Source organism: Ornithorhynchus anatinus, chromosome 16, assembly GCF_004115215.2.
Source record: "Ornithorhynchus anatinus isolate Pmale09 chromosome 16, mOrnAna1.pri.v4, whole genome shotgun sequence".
NCBI lineage: Eukaryota > Metazoa > Chordata > Mammalia > Monotremata > Ornithorhynchidae > Ornithorhynchus > Ornithorhynchus anatinus.
Window position 1 is genome coordinate 19158331 of NC_041743.1, and position 16466 is coordinate 19174796.

At 49.4% G+C, this 16466-nt stretch overlaps 1 protein-coding gene across 4 annotated transcripts in view; it reads right to left on the minus strand.

Moving 5' to 3' along the window:
* Positions 1 to 372: 372 nt before the first annotated feature.
* Positions 373 to 16466, minus strand: part of IKZF5 (IKAROS family zinc finger 5) — a 37755-nt gene continuing 21661 nt past the window's right edge. The window contains exons 3-6 of one of the 4 annotated variants that reach the window (XR_005660926.1): positions 8851 to 9014; positions 7162 to 7344; positions 4247 to 5400; positions 373 to 779 (exon numbers count right to left, since the gene is read on the minus strand). Coding sequence is in view for 2 of the 4 variants with exons in the window: in XM_007666045.3 (XP_007664235.1) it covers positions 4457 to 5400; positions 7162 to 7344; positions 8851 to 8983 (1260 nt within the window). In the remaining 2 variants the exon portion in view is untranslated. Of the gene's footprint in view, positions 5401 to 7161; positions 7345 to 8850; positions 9015 to 16466 lie in introns of those variants that run through there. The other 3 variants (XR_485891.3, XM_007666045.3, XM_039914386.1) reach the window with 3 other exon arrangements.

The following is a 16466-nucleotide window of genomic DNA, read 5'->3' on the forward strand; positions in this document are numbered from 1 at the left end:
TCCTAAAAAATAAAGCAGAAGCTCGTCGTCCCGAGCTTCGACACCGTTCGTTTATCGCAGGCCTCCCCGCTACGGCTCGCCTGTTTAGAACCTCGTCTGCCTGAAGTGGCTCCGTTAGGGGGAGATGGAAGGAAAAGAAGATGAAAAACAGTGTGGGAGAGGAAATGGGCAGCGGTGGGTTGATTTTAATTTGTCCCTGGTTTTCCCTCTCATTCTTCTGCCACGGGCAGGACCAGCCCCTCAGGGCTAAGCCCCTGCTTTCTCGAAGCTGTTGGGTTGCTTTTATTACTTAGTAATTTTCTTGAACGCAAAGTGTGCAGCCCTCTCTATTAGTCCTTGTCCTCGGTCCAATTTTCCAAATAGAAAGAGACATTAGAAAATGTTATTTTATTAATATTTTACAAAAGCAAAGCTTCACAGTCAACTACACTAGATAGAGTTATTTCAGCATTGAACTGTTTTCTGAAAACAGCGTCACTACACAATATAATCTGTTTTGCAACTGCACCTCCAATTTCATCCGCATATAAAATACGCTCTTTACATCAAAATACATATTAGCAAAGCAAATACCAGAGGCAGAGACACTCGACTCGGCGATCGGTTCCTCGGCGGGGAACGAGTCTTTCCGCGACAGCGCTTCGGCTCGGCGACGCTTTCGCCGGAGACGCCGCCTTGACGGGAGGCTCGTCTGACGAAGTCTCCCGTTGGTCACGTTCCCTTTGTCAGACACGTTCTGCAGTGGTACGGCGACATCGATTTCTGCTACGAAACAGCATCTGGAAAACATCCTATGGGATTTTTCACCACCCTTCCCCCCGCCCCCCCATTTGTCATTTTATTTTTTTTTTACTTGAATTTCAAGAAGCTGTACCTAGACGCTGCATTTGCAAAATCTGAAATAAAAGTATTCTGTTAGTTTCTTCACAGTTTAAAAAAAATATAAGCAGAGATAAGTTATCTACCAATTTTTAAAATCTAAACTGTTAGAATGTTCACTGAACAAAAATAAATTTCGTTTCAGAACATTAAAATCTGCCCGTTAACAGTAAAGTACTATAAATAGTGCATGTACAACATTCCCAAAAATTGTTATCTATAAAATATTTGATTAAAAATAAAACGGGGGCAATGTCTATCAGATACTCAAGTATCGGAGTCGATGTCTTTTCCAAATATAGGTCTTTCAAAGTCACGCTGTGGACACGTTGAAATAAAACTGAAGTTTTCTATGCTAAAACAAATGTTTTCCAACTACTAATGCAGATGACTTCGGTACCCCTCCGGTGCACTTCTAAATGAGCTGAATCCATCCAGCTCTTAAGCAGGGAATTTTACACTACCTATTGTGCTCTTTAAGTTATAGCAGATAGTAGTATACACTCTTTAGTATAAAATTATGAGAAAACGGGCTTTCTTTTGAGGTTTTCAAATTTTAAACACAGTTTTAAAAAAATCTAACCCGAGTGATCAGAAGAAGAAAATTCATTTGCCGCCGTTTAGTTCCAACTAATACGCTGTTTTGCGGAAGCGTATTTGTAATCTTTTAAAATTAAAATTTAGCCTAGTTCTTTTTTTTTTTAACTTTTGGGGGCCCGATTCCTCTCCCCCCAAAGTAAGGATGAGTACACAGAGAAATGCACTGAAAGATGAACACTGCTCTCCTCTTAGATCGGTAAACTCTTATTTCGGCAAGCACCCGCACCAAGAACCTTTTGACTTTTTACACTCTTCCCAAGCTCCAGAGAAATCTGATCTCTGCCGTGTTCACAGTCCTGTGACAAATTTCTAACGCCGACGAGGATCCGCCCGGCCCCATTTTCCGTACATCTCCGCTATTGCACATTTCCAGGTGCGCGTTCGGTCCCCACCACCCCCGAGCCTTCCCTCCTTGTGCCCCCCACGCTTTCTGCCCTGCGGGGATGTGGAGAGGTGAGGGGGCAGAGGGGCGAGCAGGCAGCACCCCAGGAATCCTCCCAACCTCCTCCTCCTCTCCCCAGGACTTCCCGACTCCTCTTCCTGCACGTAGGTGAAAGCCCGATCCACCCGGACGTCAGATCGGCCCGGGTGTCGTTCCCTTCCACCCCCGGAAAACAACGTGGAGGCTGAGTTGCTGGCCTCCATCCAGCCCCGCCACTGCATCGGTGCCAAATGGAAATCGGGAGAAGAACTATAACGTGTGAGTGCTTTCGTGGGCGAATGTATGGCCGTGTGTCCGCGGGTTGCGGCATTCAGAACAGATAATCTGCAAACAGGGTCTCTTGAGGTGACTTACACGGGTGGTGTTCCGTTGAGCTAAAGGCCGGCCTTTTCGGATTCCGGCCCCGAGTAACAGTGGGACTAAGGGAGGGAGCAGAAGCAAAGCTTTTCAAGCAAAAATCTCAGGTTTTCAACCTTCGACCTCTAGATCTCTCGAGGGAAAGAAACCATCGGAGTTGCTAAAAGCGCTCTCTGACAAAAGCAATACTCTGGGAAGTGAGCTAACTTAATTCACTCATCTAATACTGCGCCCCAAAGGAGACACCCCCTAATGATTTCCCAGTGGGTCAGAAATCTGAAGAAAAAAATTCCATCGACTTTAAGATACGAGTATTTTCCTGACAAATATTTACCGTCAGGTTTTAAAATTCCAAAGTTCGAGGGAATCTTGGTCAGTGTGAAACCTTTCCTCGCTACCGTTCTTAAAACTGAACCTGGATTACAGACACTGTATGGAAACATCCCAAGTTGAATGCCACTGCCCTTCTTTTTTTTTTGACCAGGCCATTTTGCTTGTCAAATTCCGTATTCTTCAAACAGAATCTTCCCACTGTGGGATAGCACGGCACTCATGGCCTTATATTCAAACCCTCTTCTCACAACATGAGAAACACAAAAAAAGGCCCGACTCGGGAGTCCTTCCTCAGAGGGGCTTTCCCGATATTTTTGTTCTATTCGTGCATGTTTTTCCAAAACTGCTTCCCTGAAACGACTGGGAAAAATATTAGGTGAAGTAATCCAGAATCCCTACGAACTAATATCGACTGCGGGCATCTAGACAGTGCTGAAACTTGTCACACATCTCCTCCTCTTCCAGACTTAGAAAATATCGTTAAACTCAACATCGTTCTTGCCACCTGTTGCTGAAACTGGGAGAGGCTATTGGCCTAAGTCCAGAGGAACACAACGATGTAAATCTCAAAGGAATCAGCGGCAGTTAACTAGATTTTTTTTTTTAATGAGAATCTGAGATCCAGATGTCAGCGGCCTTCCACTCACTCAAAAAGCAAATAGTCTGTTCCTCCTCCAACCATCCTTTGGGTTCTCTTCTCAGAAATGACTGATGGACGAGCAGATGGAAAAGACAGAAGCCCAACTCCAAAACTTTCTATTTGGAAGACAATCAAGATAACCGTGAGTAATCATCTCGGCGCTATATAAGCTATCTCTCCTGGTGTGAAATTAGTAGTAGGGGAACACGTTTCTTAGTACTGTCGTCTAGTTTAAGACTATGCTCCTCTCGTCACAATAGGGTTAATACAATCACTCTTCCTTGCAGCATCAGAATGAAAATAAGTTATATAAATGAGAAAGTGCATGATGAAGGAAAGATTTTTTTTTTATTTTTCAGGGACGTTACCTCTGTGACACGGCTAACGGTTTCATCTTAAGGGCCATTAAATTAACAGTAGTCGATGTAAACTGGTGTATCACATTCAAAATGGGTTGGAAATATACCACCACTCTGTCTTTGACTAAAGCTAGAAATGAAGGAATAGGTATTTTAAACATTAAATCCTATCTTCTCTCGTTCCCGGCAATGGAGCGAACTGTTCTGAAAATATTTTCAAATGCTAAAAGATCTATTAAGTCCTAGTTGGTAAAGCCTTTTGGTTTTTAACGTGACGAGCTTGCATTTTGCCTCATACAAAAATATAGTCTTTATATTCTTTGCTCTGTCAGTGAAACTAAACCAATATTTGAACTGTTGAAACCACACGAGTTAAAAAAAAAATTCAGAGTTAAGAACTCCCGTGGGTGCCGAACGCTCCCACTTCAACTGGCTGTCGGCTTGGAATACGTTTACACGGGGGAAAACAGAGGAGAGGGGGAAAGGAAGTCTTTCTTAGAACCGAGGGGCGGAATGGATCTAGGGATCCGGATACAGGGGGTTGCGTTTCCAATTGCCAGGTTTTCACGGGCTCGAAATGCAGAGAGTGGACACCGCTGGGCTCCCGGGACCCGTAAATCTGCGCTCCCAACTCACTTTCGCTCCGTCGACCCTTACTTAGCGCGGGACTCTTTCGACCGGACCGACCGTCGGACGCGTGAGGGAAAGCCTGCCTCCCGTCCCACGCTGGCCTCGGGAAGAGCACACCCGAATCTGAAAGATCAGCAGACACTTCACGGGGGGTGGGGGATGAAAACGGAAACGACGAGAGGCCGCCAGGGAGAGCACGGCGGGTCCGTCTGCCGATCAGTGTTGGTTATGCTGCCCTCTTGCAAAGTGACACGCAAAATCGTACTTGTTTTTACACTTACAGCCGCAGATATTACACTGAAACGGATTCTCAAACCCGTGGCACCCCATGTGAATCGTATAGAGGATGTTGTCTGCAAAATACATGTCACAGTGCTGGCAGTGGTGCAGAAGCTGAGGATCCTGAGCCGGCAGGGTCGGGGCCGGGGTGCTCGGCTGGCTGTTGCTTATACTCGGGGTGCTCGTGTGGGCGCTGCGCTCGCTGCTGGGCCCGGCCACGGGGCTGTAGTTCCGCTGCCCGTGGGCGGGCCGGGGCTCCGGGCTGGTGGGAGAGGAGCTCCGGGGGATACCCGTCGAGCCGGCGGAAACCGCCGCCGGGGCCGCCGGCTGCTGAATCATGAAAGGCTTCTCGTCGGGGCACGGCCCGACGTCGGGCGACGCCGGGTTCTGGGTCTCGGGCGGCAAGCTGGATAACTGCCCCGCGAGAGTGGACAGCTGGTTTAAAGGGTTATCCACCATGAGCTCCTGGGGGTCCCTCGGCAGGCCGCCGGGCGGGGCGGTTTTGGCCATGCTCTCGTAAGTGTCCGTCTGAATGTTCGGGATCTCGTGGGTGAAGTCGTTAAGGTAGTCCGGTTTCTGAACCACCATGGAGGGAGGGCTCAGGTTAATTAACGCTCTCCTGCTATAGGCTAGATTGCCGGTCTTCTTCTGTAACACCCCCCACATCTTCTTGCTGCTCAACGACGACCTGGTCCCCTTTATCGGGACCATTTTATGCTTGCGCCTACGATGGTGAGAGAGGTTACTTCTGTCGCTGCAGCGAAAGGAGCACAATTCACACTTGTACGGTTTCTCGCCGGTATGCGAGCGCATGTGGGCCTCCAGATGACGTTCGTAGGCTGACGCAAACGGACACAGGTGACATCGGTGGGGCTTTTCCCCTGGGGAGATCAAGGAAGACAATGCAGACTTTACCACCGAGATCCACGACGGAGACCCGGGTACCCAGAAAACCAGGAGCAGCGTGCTTGAGGACGGATTCCCAGCGAGGACGCACACCCCTAGCCGAAAACGTCAGAAATGAGTCCGTTCACAGGACCTCTGATCTAATGGCTGACTCTGTTGGGTAGGACCCTCAAACTCTGCTCCCCCATAATCCCACTGCTGACCTTTTGCCCACTCGGTTCTGTCAGAGCAGGTTTTTTCACACCACGTTTGGGCGAAAACCGTATTTCCAGAGGTGTTTTACTGAGCGCTTACTGCACGCGGTCACCGTACCTTATGCCGGGAGGGTATAACACAACGCAGTTGGTAGACACGTCCCAAAATAAGGACTATGCTTCGGGCCCACGTGCACCCGGGAAAACTGGCAGGGCTTAGCGCTACACCGTGGGTTTTCCAGAACGCGGGTTTTGGGAGAATGCCATCCCTAAGTTAGGAGATAACTGGGTGTAGGTGCCTGAGGCCTACTTTGGGCAATGCCCTCTACTGAAAGCTAGGGATTATTCCAAGAGGAGAAGCGAGAAGGTCTTGGCCCTTGAGGAGTTTACGGTCTCTTAAGGCAAGTACGCGACACCAAATTTAAACACTGACAGATGTTTACGTAAAGGCTAGGGAGACTTCGGTAAATCACGGCACCTGGGCAGCCGGGGTTTAACGGGGAAGACGCCACAAAGGTGAGTTCTAAGGACAGAGAGACCATTTCACAGACTTAATCCCCATTTTACAGATGAGGAAACTGAGGCACAGCGAAATGAAGTGACCTGCCCAAAGTCGCACTGCTGATTAAGGGGCAGAGCCGGGATCAGAGCTGATGACTTCTGACTCCCAAGCCCGGGCTCTTTCCGCTAAGCCACGCTGCGTCTGCTTCTTTGGCCATCAAACCATCAGCGGTATTTATCGAGCGCTTGCTCTGTGCGGAGCAATGTAGTAAGCATTCGGGAGTGCAACAGGATTGGCCTGAGGAGGGCAAATGGGCTGGAGAAGATAGGAGGGAAAATCCAAGAAAATGCCATCTAAATCCATCATCGTGCTTCCAGTTAGCAGTTCTACGCAAAAACGGGTAGAAAAAGATACGACTTATTGGTTCGATTGGGGTTTTGGAATTACCGGCGGATTGAAGTATTCTCTCTGGCGCTTATTCGCACAAGCGCTCAGAATCAGGCTGAAATAGCCAATAAACCATCTAAACTAAATACGACTGATTCAACTCGAGAGTGTGACGTCACAGTGCAGAAAAGAGGGCTACGGTAATCGGAGGCTGCCGACTGTACGGAACCACCCAACGGTCCGAAAGGTGAGGTCGTCCACGGTCCGGACGGACGCGGAACAATCCACGTCACTGAGATTCCCCGAGCCTTCTTGGTCCGTTGCCCATTTCAGTGTTTCCCTCCATGGAAAAATACACTCACCTGCCCAGATGAGAAGCAGCGGGCAGATTTTAAAGGGCCCAAGGGCATTTGGAGACAGGGACGGCATGCAATACTGTCGTTGATTCATCTCTCCCCCACGAGGTGGTGAGGAGAATGATGATGAGGACGGCAATGGGGGGCGGCTGAGAAGAAGAGAACCAGCTAGTTGGCTGGTGGCCTTCTTTCTGGGGCACGGAGTTGAATTTCGAACCGGGCCCTCCATTTCCAACCGTCAGAAGTGATTACATTCTACCAAACCCACGGGTTACCTTCAAACCGGTCCCTCATTACCTGTGTGAATTCTGATATGCTCTATGAGTCGTGCTGTTCCTTTACTGGCATAATTGCAGTAGCGACATTTTAGCTTTCCATCAAATGTCCTTTCAAACCCATCCACTAACATTCCTGAGTTTTCGTCCAGGGCGACTTCAACGGATGGATGATCGAGTCCGTTCTGATCACCATCTGTCCCAGCTAGAGAGAAAATATCGCAATGGCAATCACGTTATCACAGAAGAGCCGGGGTTTTATATTCCCCAGCGCGGGGTTGCGGTGATCTTTTTTTTAATCGGTTACATACTCGTAGTACGACTCCACCGCGTCGTTTAAACCTATCCATTCATTCATTTGCGTTTATTGCGCACTTCTCTGTGCAGAGCAGTGTACCGTGCAGTGAAAATATCAGTAAACCCAAAGTAAACTCATCTTCAAAGCACTTCACGAACATTTTTGTAACTACACGACGTGGATGTTTGTGGTGCAACCACAACCCGGGGGGTGATCGATCCACTCTCCTAACTATCGGGCTTCGGAGAGATAGGAGAGAGCTCGATCGAGAAGCTCAACTTGGCCTGCGGGTCGGAAGGACCTAGGTCCTAGTCCCGGCTCCACCACCTGTCTGCTGTGTGACCTTGGGCAAGTCACTTTGCTTCTCTGTGCCTCACATACCTCATCTGTAAAATGGGGGTTAAGACTGAGAGGCCCCTATGGGACAGGGACTGTGTCCGAATCTGACTGGTCTGTAACTACCCCAGTGCTTAGGACAGTGCCTGGCACACAGTAAGTGCTAAAATACACTAAAAAAAAAACCCCAGACAAAATCTGCATTTAATTGGGGTACTCGGTCATTCAGTTGAGCGTTCACTTGGGAGAGTATAATACAACAGAGTTGTTAGACACATTCCCTGTCCACAACAAGCTTAAGTTTTTAACCATCTAACGCACGTATTTTTTGGTGAATTCCACACTCGACGTTGCAACAGAATGAACCTTAGAACACCTTCCTCACCGATTGCTTTCTTTACTGCTTAAAAGAAACCAAACATCCAGGTACGGCTCACAAAAACGATAATGGTAATAATGAATGATGAAGAGGTAGAGAAGCAGCGTGGCTCAGTGGAAAGAGCCCGGGCTTGGGAGCCAGAGGTCATGGGTTCGAATTCCGGCTCTGCCACCTGTCAGCTGTGTGACTGTGGGCAAGTCACTTTACTTCTCTGTGCCTCAGTTCCCTCATCTGTAAAATGGGGATGAAGACTGTGAGCCTCATGTGGGACAACCTGATTACCCTGTACCTACCCCAGCGCTTAGAACAGTGCTCTGCACATAGTAAAGTGCTTAACCAATACCAATATTATTATTATGATGATATTTGTTAAGCACTAACTATGTGCCAAGCACTCTTCTAAGCACTGGGGTGGATACAAGGGAATGGGTTTGTCCCACGCGGGGCTCACAGTCTTTATCTCCATTTTACAGACGAGGTAACTGAGACCAAGAGAAATTAAGCGGCTTGCCCAAGGTCACGCAGCGGACAGGGGCGGAGGCGGGATTAGAACCCACGTCCTCTGACTCCCAAGCCCGGGCTCTTTCCACTAAGCCACACTGCGGGGTTGTTCGTAGGCAAATATTAATCTAATGATGTCTAGAGGCAAATATCAGCACACTTTCCAAATGGGATAATATTTAGTAAAACTGGTCTACCTCCCTGAAGAGCTTCTGCTTCTTTGTCTCCGCTCACTGATCCGGAGATCATGTTCACATGGTGGGTTTGTTGAGTTAGGTATTCCTGAAAATCTTTCACGAAGTCCAGGGGCTCTGGTTTCTTTTCCCCCATATTCACCGCTGGAGTTTACGATTCCTCGTACCTAGAAACACAAGACTTGTATTATACTTGTGCCATGAAACGACGCAGGACTCCTACGCTGCGAAGAGGTGGTGGTTTTTCACTGGAGCCGAGGATTCTCCTCCTCGTCTCGCAACAGCCTTATGTTCTCTGGCGTCTTGACGTCAATAAACCGAGTTCGGTGCCCATCTGTTTTAGAGGACCTGGGTTCTGATCGTCGTTCTGTCACTTGTCTGCTGTCGCTTTCCTAAATTTCCTCACACTCAAAATAATCTGAGCTAATGCTGTTGTACTGTACTCTCCCAAGTGTTTAGCAGAGTGCTCTACACAGAGTGTGTGCTCAATAAATACCATTCACTGATCGATTCCCCGGGCCTCGGTCACCTCATCCGTAAAATGGGGATTAAGACTGAGCCCAAGATGGACTGTGTCCAACCTGATTAGTTTGTATCTGCCCTAACTGCTTAGTACAGTGGCAGAGAGTAAGAGCTTAATACCATTAAAAAAATAAAATAAAAAGTAACTGGGAAACAATAACCGCTACCGGAGCTTGATTGGCTTTAACTAAAAAGGGATGAACTGTGGCTTGGGCCAGTGTCAAATCTTTCTAAAATGGGATGAAAAAGCCTTCTCTTGAGTAGCAATTTAGGAGACTCATTTAGGCCAAAAATGATTAGCCAGTCATCAGCTTGCCATTCTTCAATCCATTTACTGAGCCCTTATTGGGTATGCTTGGAAAAGTACATTAAATCCAGTTGGTAGACACAGTCCGTGCCCTCAACGACCTATGATTTCTCTTAAATCACCGTTTCCTCTTGTTGACGCCCTCTGGTTTCCCAATTCCCTTCTTCAAGAGGCTAGTGTCAGTCAATCGTATTTCTCGAGTGCTTACCGTGTGCGGAGCGCTGTACTAAGTGTTTGGGAGAGTACGATATTAAAGACATTCCCTGCCCACAGTGAGCTTGAGTCTAAAGGGAGAGACAGACAAGGATATAAATAAATAAAATCACAGCTATGTACATGAGTGCTTCGGGGCCGGGGGCAGGGTGTGAATAAAGGGAGCAAGTGAGGGTGACGGAGAAGGGAGTGGAAGCAAAGGACGAGAGGGCTTATCACGGAAGGCCTCCTGGAGGAGATGCGCCTTCGATAAGCATTAAAGTGGGGGGAGTATTTCTTCCCAGACTGAGCCCCCTTTTCCTCTGCTCCTCCTCCCCTCCCCATCGCCCCGACTCCCTCTGCTCTACCCCCCTTCCCGCGCCCACAGCACTTGTGTATATATGTACGTAGTTCTTATTCCATTTATTAATGATGTTTATATAACTATAATTCTATTTATTTATACTGATGCTATTGATGCCTGTTTACTTGTTTCTGATGTCTGTCTCCCCCCTTCTAGACCGTGAGCCTGTTGCTGGGTAGGGATTATCTCCATTTGTTGCTCAATCGTACTTTCCAAGCACTTAGTGCAGTGCTCCGCACACAGTAGGCACTCGATAAATACCCCCGAATGAAGAGGGAGGGCGATCCAGACCAGAGGCGGGACGCGGACGAGAGAGACGAGATTGAGGTACAATGCTAAGATACAGCGCTGAGGTAAAATGCGAAGCATTTTTCCCCGGACATGCTGCGAACAAGGCGGGTAGAGGTGGTTTACTTATTTATTTATATTGATGTCTGTCTCCCCCTCTAACTGTAAGCTCCTTGTGAGCAGGGAATGTGCCTGCTGACTCTGCTGTATCAAGTGCTTAGTAAAGTGCTCTTCACACAGTAAGTGCTCAATCTTATTTATTGAACGCTTAGGGGGGAGACAGCAAATAAAAATAAATTATACGTATGTAATAACAATAATTATGGTATTTGTTAAATGCTTACTATTTGCCAACCACCGTTCTAAGTACTGGAGTACATACAAGGTAATCACGTTGTCCCAGGTGGGGCTCACAGTCTTCATCCCCATTTTACAGATGGCGTCACTGAGGCACAGAGAAGTTAAGCAGCTTGCCCAAGGTCACAGAGCAGACAAGTGGCGGAGCAGGGATTAGAACCCAAGTCCCCTGATTCCCAACCCTGTGCTCTTTCCACTAACCCAAGCTGCTTAATGTATATAACTGCTGGGGGAGTAAAGGGTGCAAATAATAATAATAATGATGATGATGGTGTTCGTTAAGCGCTTACTAGGTGCCAAGCACTCTTCTAAGTGCTGGGGGGGGATACAAGCCGATCAGGTCGTCCCACGTGGGGCTCCCAGTCTTCATCCCCATTTGACAGATGAGGTCACTGAGGCCCAGAAAAGTGAAGTGATTTGCCCAAAGTCACACAGCTGCCAAGCGGTGGAGCCGGGATTAGAACCCATGACCTTCTGACTCCCAAGCCCGGGGTCTTTCCACCGAGCCACGCTCAGTGAGGGTGACACAGGCAACATTCACTCGTTTCAACCACCTCCTCCACACGAACGATTCCCAAATCTCCTCAGCTGGCCCTGACCTCCCTCCTCTGGAGTCTCACCTTTCCTCCTTCCAAAGCACATCTCTTTCTGGATGTCCCACCGACACCCCAAACTTACCATGGCCAAAACGCAACTTTGGGTCTTCCCTCGACTTTCCCATCACTGAAGGCAACTCCGCCATCCTCTCCGCCATCCTCCCCACCTCCCAAGTCCGTAACAGTGGCGTGATCTTCGATTCGCCTCCCGTTCAGCCTGTCGCTAAAATCCGCTCCGTTCTACCTTCACGATAGGTAGAACATCTCTTCCCCGCCTCCGGAGTCTCTCCCAGAGCTTAGTGCGCAGAGTACCCAGAGTGACCGCTTAATAAGTATTATTTCTACTACCAACATCTCTGTTAGACTTTCCCGCCATCCAAACCCCTACCAGGCTGGTCCAAGTATTTGGAAGCAGCGTGGCTTAGTGGAATGACCCCGGGCTTGGGAGTCAGAGGTCGTGGGTTCCAATCCCGACTCCGCCGCCTGTCTGCTGTGTGACCTTGGGCAAGTCACTTAAGTTCTCTGGGCCTCAGTTTTCTCATCTGTAAAAATGGGGATTAAAAAACGTGAGCCCCACGTGGGACGAGCTGAACCGTGGTCTGCACATAGTAAGCACTTAATGAATACCATAATTATTATTCTTATCATATCCCGCTTCAATTATTGCATCAGCCTCCTCGCTGACCTCCCTGCCTCTCCCCACTCCGGTCAATACTTCACTCTGCCGCCTGGATCATCTTTCTGAAAAAACAAAAAACAAAACCTTTCCGGGCATATCTCCCAACTCCTCAAAACCCTCCGAGGACAGCCCATCTATCTTCACATTCAGCAAAAACCCCTTAGCACAGTTAGGTTTTAAGGCCCTAAATCAACTCTCTCCACTCCTAAACCTCGCTAATCTAGTACAAACCTGCTTCCACACTTCACTTCTCTAATTTATTCGCTGAACCTCAATCTCAACTCCCTCGCTTGCCATCAACCCCTCGGACTCCCCTCCCACTCTGACCCCAACAGACCATCCCTCTCCCCACCTTCAGAGCCCTACTAAAATCACATCTCCCCAAGAGGTCTTCCCTGCCTAACCTCTCACCACCCCGACTATTTACTCTCCTTTCCGCATCGCCTGCGCCGTCGGGGGTCTGTGATACTCACCGCACACCCAGCCCCAGACCACTTACGGTAGTTAACGGCAACCCTATCTGGAATCTCCGCCACTCCGTTCTTTAACGTCTGTCTCCCCTGTTAGATTGTAGGCTCCTTGAAGGCAAGGTTCACTTTACCAACTTTATTGTACTGTTCTCTCCCGAGCACTTAGGACTCGGCACACAGTAAGTGCTCAGTAAATGCTACTGATCGGTCGATGGATTTCTGCAAGTGGGTAGCGCATCATACCAGACCTGATGACGCTGGGGGAAGAATCTTAAAGAGCTTTAAAAATCTGAATGAGACAGAATATTTGCACAATCACCTAAGCCTAACTAGGAGCATGCAATTCAATTGAGAGTTGATGATAAAGGGAACCGGAATATCCCAATCACCCCTTAGAAGTGAGTTTGTGTAACCGTACTCTGAAGAGCTTGAAGAATTCCCGTTCGGGAATTCGCTCCCATACAATATATCCATCACATTCCCCACCTTCCCCGTAACACTGGCCATATCAACACAATGTACACATTTTGCTGCAGATAATTTTTCAGTAGAAGGAGATTCCGGGGCAGAGCTAACACGGGTGGCCAATCGGGGGGACTGAACCGTGCAGAAACGATCCATCCTTCTGGCGCCTCACTGCTCACAATCTCTGAGCCGTCCCAGGAACCTGGTAACCGCCTGGAAGTCTAACGGGTCAATTCCGTTACCACCTTCTCCATGCCATTGGCTGGGCCAAGCCTTCAAGCCCCGAGGCCTTGAATTTTGGTGCCCAAGTCAGGTTAAACCTACACGGGTTTGGTCTGAGTAATCAGCCGGCCGGCCAGCCGGCCTCTCCACAAGCCACAGGCCTTCGGGTTCGAATCCCGGCTCGGCCACTTGCCAGCTGTGTGACTGTGGGCAAGTCACTTCACTTCTCTGGGCCTCAGTTACCTCATCTGTAAAATGGGGATGAAGACTGTGAGCCCCACGTGGGACAACCTGATTCCCCTGTGTCTATCCCAGCGCTTAGAACAGTGCTCGGCACATAGTAAGCGCTTAACAAATACCAACATTATTATTATCATTATTATTATTCTGCTCCTTGCCCTGGGGATCGAGATGGTTGGGAGCACACAGAGGGGTGGGCCACGATCGCGTCAACCGACTCTGTCCGACTGTACTTTCCCAAGGGCTTCTTCGGACCACACGGTGAGCACTCGATAAATAGGGCCGATCGACTGACTGATGTCTCAGAATGATTCGCCGGACAGGGAGACCCTTAAATGAGAGTGGCCGTGAGTGATGGCTGGCCTGAGCCGGGCCAGACTTGGTGGGCGGCCATTTCCCAGGGGATGAATTAGCGCGTGTTGTACGATGTGGACCTGGGGCTGGTCCCGGGCAGGTTGAGCTCCAGAACCAGACCCTTGTGGCGTTCTACCCCGGAGTGCTGGCCCTGGGGGGCCTAAGGTAAGTCCCTCCAGTTCAGAGGGGCTGACCGCAGGGTAAAAGCAGGGGGTGGAGGACAGGCTGTGGACCCACGCCAATCAAGCCGCACATCTGAGGACGTACTCTCAGAGTACAAACTCCTTATCAGCAGGATCCCGACCTTGGGCCGTTTAGCACGTCCGAGACAAATCGGAACAAAACATACCATGATGAATTCTCTGCCAGACACGCTTAAAAAGTCAGGCAGAGTGAGCGCAGGAAAGATGCCCCGTGATTCCGGGACTCTTCTTCAACCTGTCCGGGACAGATGTTTCTAATAAACTAGGATGAATCCTGACAGCGCCAGAGAACCTGCCGCTCTACCTCACGAACACCGGACCTTAAAGTCCTGCTGCAATCCTGAAAAGTCTGCCTTTTTGCTTCCCTCTGATTCTGAAATTTCTCTCCGTTAGACCAAATTTACATCTAATGCTTTTAATGCAACCCATGGTTCACAGTGCTTCGTACACCAGTTTACAAAAGTCAGTGAAGAGGGTAGGGAGGAAGATGGAGGAAGAGGCCCAAATGGGGCGGGGAGGGGAAGTGGGGAGAGAGAGAGCGGGTGAGCTGGGAGAGCTGGAAAAATGGGAAAGGGGGACGACTCACTGGGCCCATCCGCCCTCCCTCCCTCTCACCCAACCCCAATTTTCAGCCATGTGGGCCCGCCTTACTTCCCACGTCCCCAGTGACAGCCCAGAAAGCAGAAAGGCCAGTTCTGGAGGAGCTGGGAAAGACAGAAAGGGTTAAACAGCTACGTTGCGGAGGGTGGAGGGGGCTGGCAAGCGTGACCACAATCCTTTCTCTCCCCCGCCACTCTCCATATGGCCAACGGCAGGGAAGAGGATGGGGAGGCGGCAAGGTGTATCTGGGGTGGGGTCTCCATGAACTCTTGGTAGTAGGTTGGAAGTCTCTAATCCTGAGGTAGAGAGTCGCCTCTACCCAGAGTCGGGAGTCTGTCAGACCCCGCGTGATTCATTCAATAGTCTTTATTGAGCGCTTACTATGTGCAGAGCACTGTACTAAGCGCATGGAATGTACAAGTCGGCAACAGATAGAGACAGTCCCTGCCCTTTGACGGGTTTACAGTCTAAGCCAAGCGACCCGCTGGAGCTAGAAGTGAGTATTCCCCCTTGGGAACTTGACCCCCTGGGTTGTTTGAAAAGTAGCCCGTTTGGGGTGATCTGAGGTCTGCCTCCCCCACTCTCGACAGTGAGCTCGTTGTTGGCAGGGAATGTCACCGTTTACTGTGGTACTATACTTTCCCAAGTGCTGAGTACAGTGCTTTGCACTCACTAGACTCTCAATAAATATATACGAATGAAGAGCTCTTTGGGGATGATCTGAAAGGGGGCCTGTTTGGGGTGGTTTGTGAAAAGTAGCCCCTGGAGACAACCATCGTCTCCTTCCCGGTTTTACCAGCTGCTAGAAGTTGGGCACCAAGCTGACCAGTACTTAGTGATTATTAGAGAAGCAGCGTAGCTCAGTGGAAAGAACACGGGCTTAGGAGTCAGAAGTCATGGGTTCTAATTCCGGCTCCGCCACCTGTCAGCAGTGCGGCTTTGGGCAAGTCACTTGACTTCTCGGTGTCTCAGTTACCTCATCTGTAAAATGGGGATGAAGACTGGGAGCCTCACGTGGGACAACCTGATTACCCTGTATCCCCACCCCAGCGCTTACAGCGGTGCTCGGCACATAGTAAGCGCTTAACAAATACCAACATTATTATTATTATTAATTACTCTAAGAATAACTTTGCCCTCCGTAGTTTAACTCTCATCGTCCTCTGTCAATCTTAATAAACCTGCTTCTATCACCCATAATCCTCATACATCTGTAAATCCATTTCTAACCCCCCCAATCCATGAGCTCCCAAGTTGCCCGGTGGCCGGTTGCGCCCGGAGACCCTGCCTTTCCGCCAGAAATGACCCTGCCGAGGGGTTCTGCAGAATTTCCAGCCTGACAGCTCTCCAGCTGTGCTAGACACTCCCAAGAAAGGTCTGCAGAAGGTCCAATTCAGCGGTATCTCCGACAAAAGCTGCTGAAGCAAAAGAGAAGGCAGCGTCCCCCCTACTCCTCCTTTTTGGGGTGCTGCTGCTGTCCCCACCCCTGAGGCTGTCAGATCCTTCCCCCGATCTGGGCCAAAACAAGAACGATAGCATATGTTAAGCGCTCGCTGTCCTAAGCGCTGAAGCCCAGAAGCTCATCGGCAGTGGGACGCGACCTCCAGAGACCTGACGTTTTGACAGCGTGGGTTCACTTCTAGAGAAACAGCGTGACTCAGTGGAAAGAGCCCGGGCTTGGGAGTCAGAGTTCATGGGTTCTAATCCCGGCTCCGCCGCTTGCCAGCTGTGTGACTTTGGGCAGGTCACTTCACTTCTCC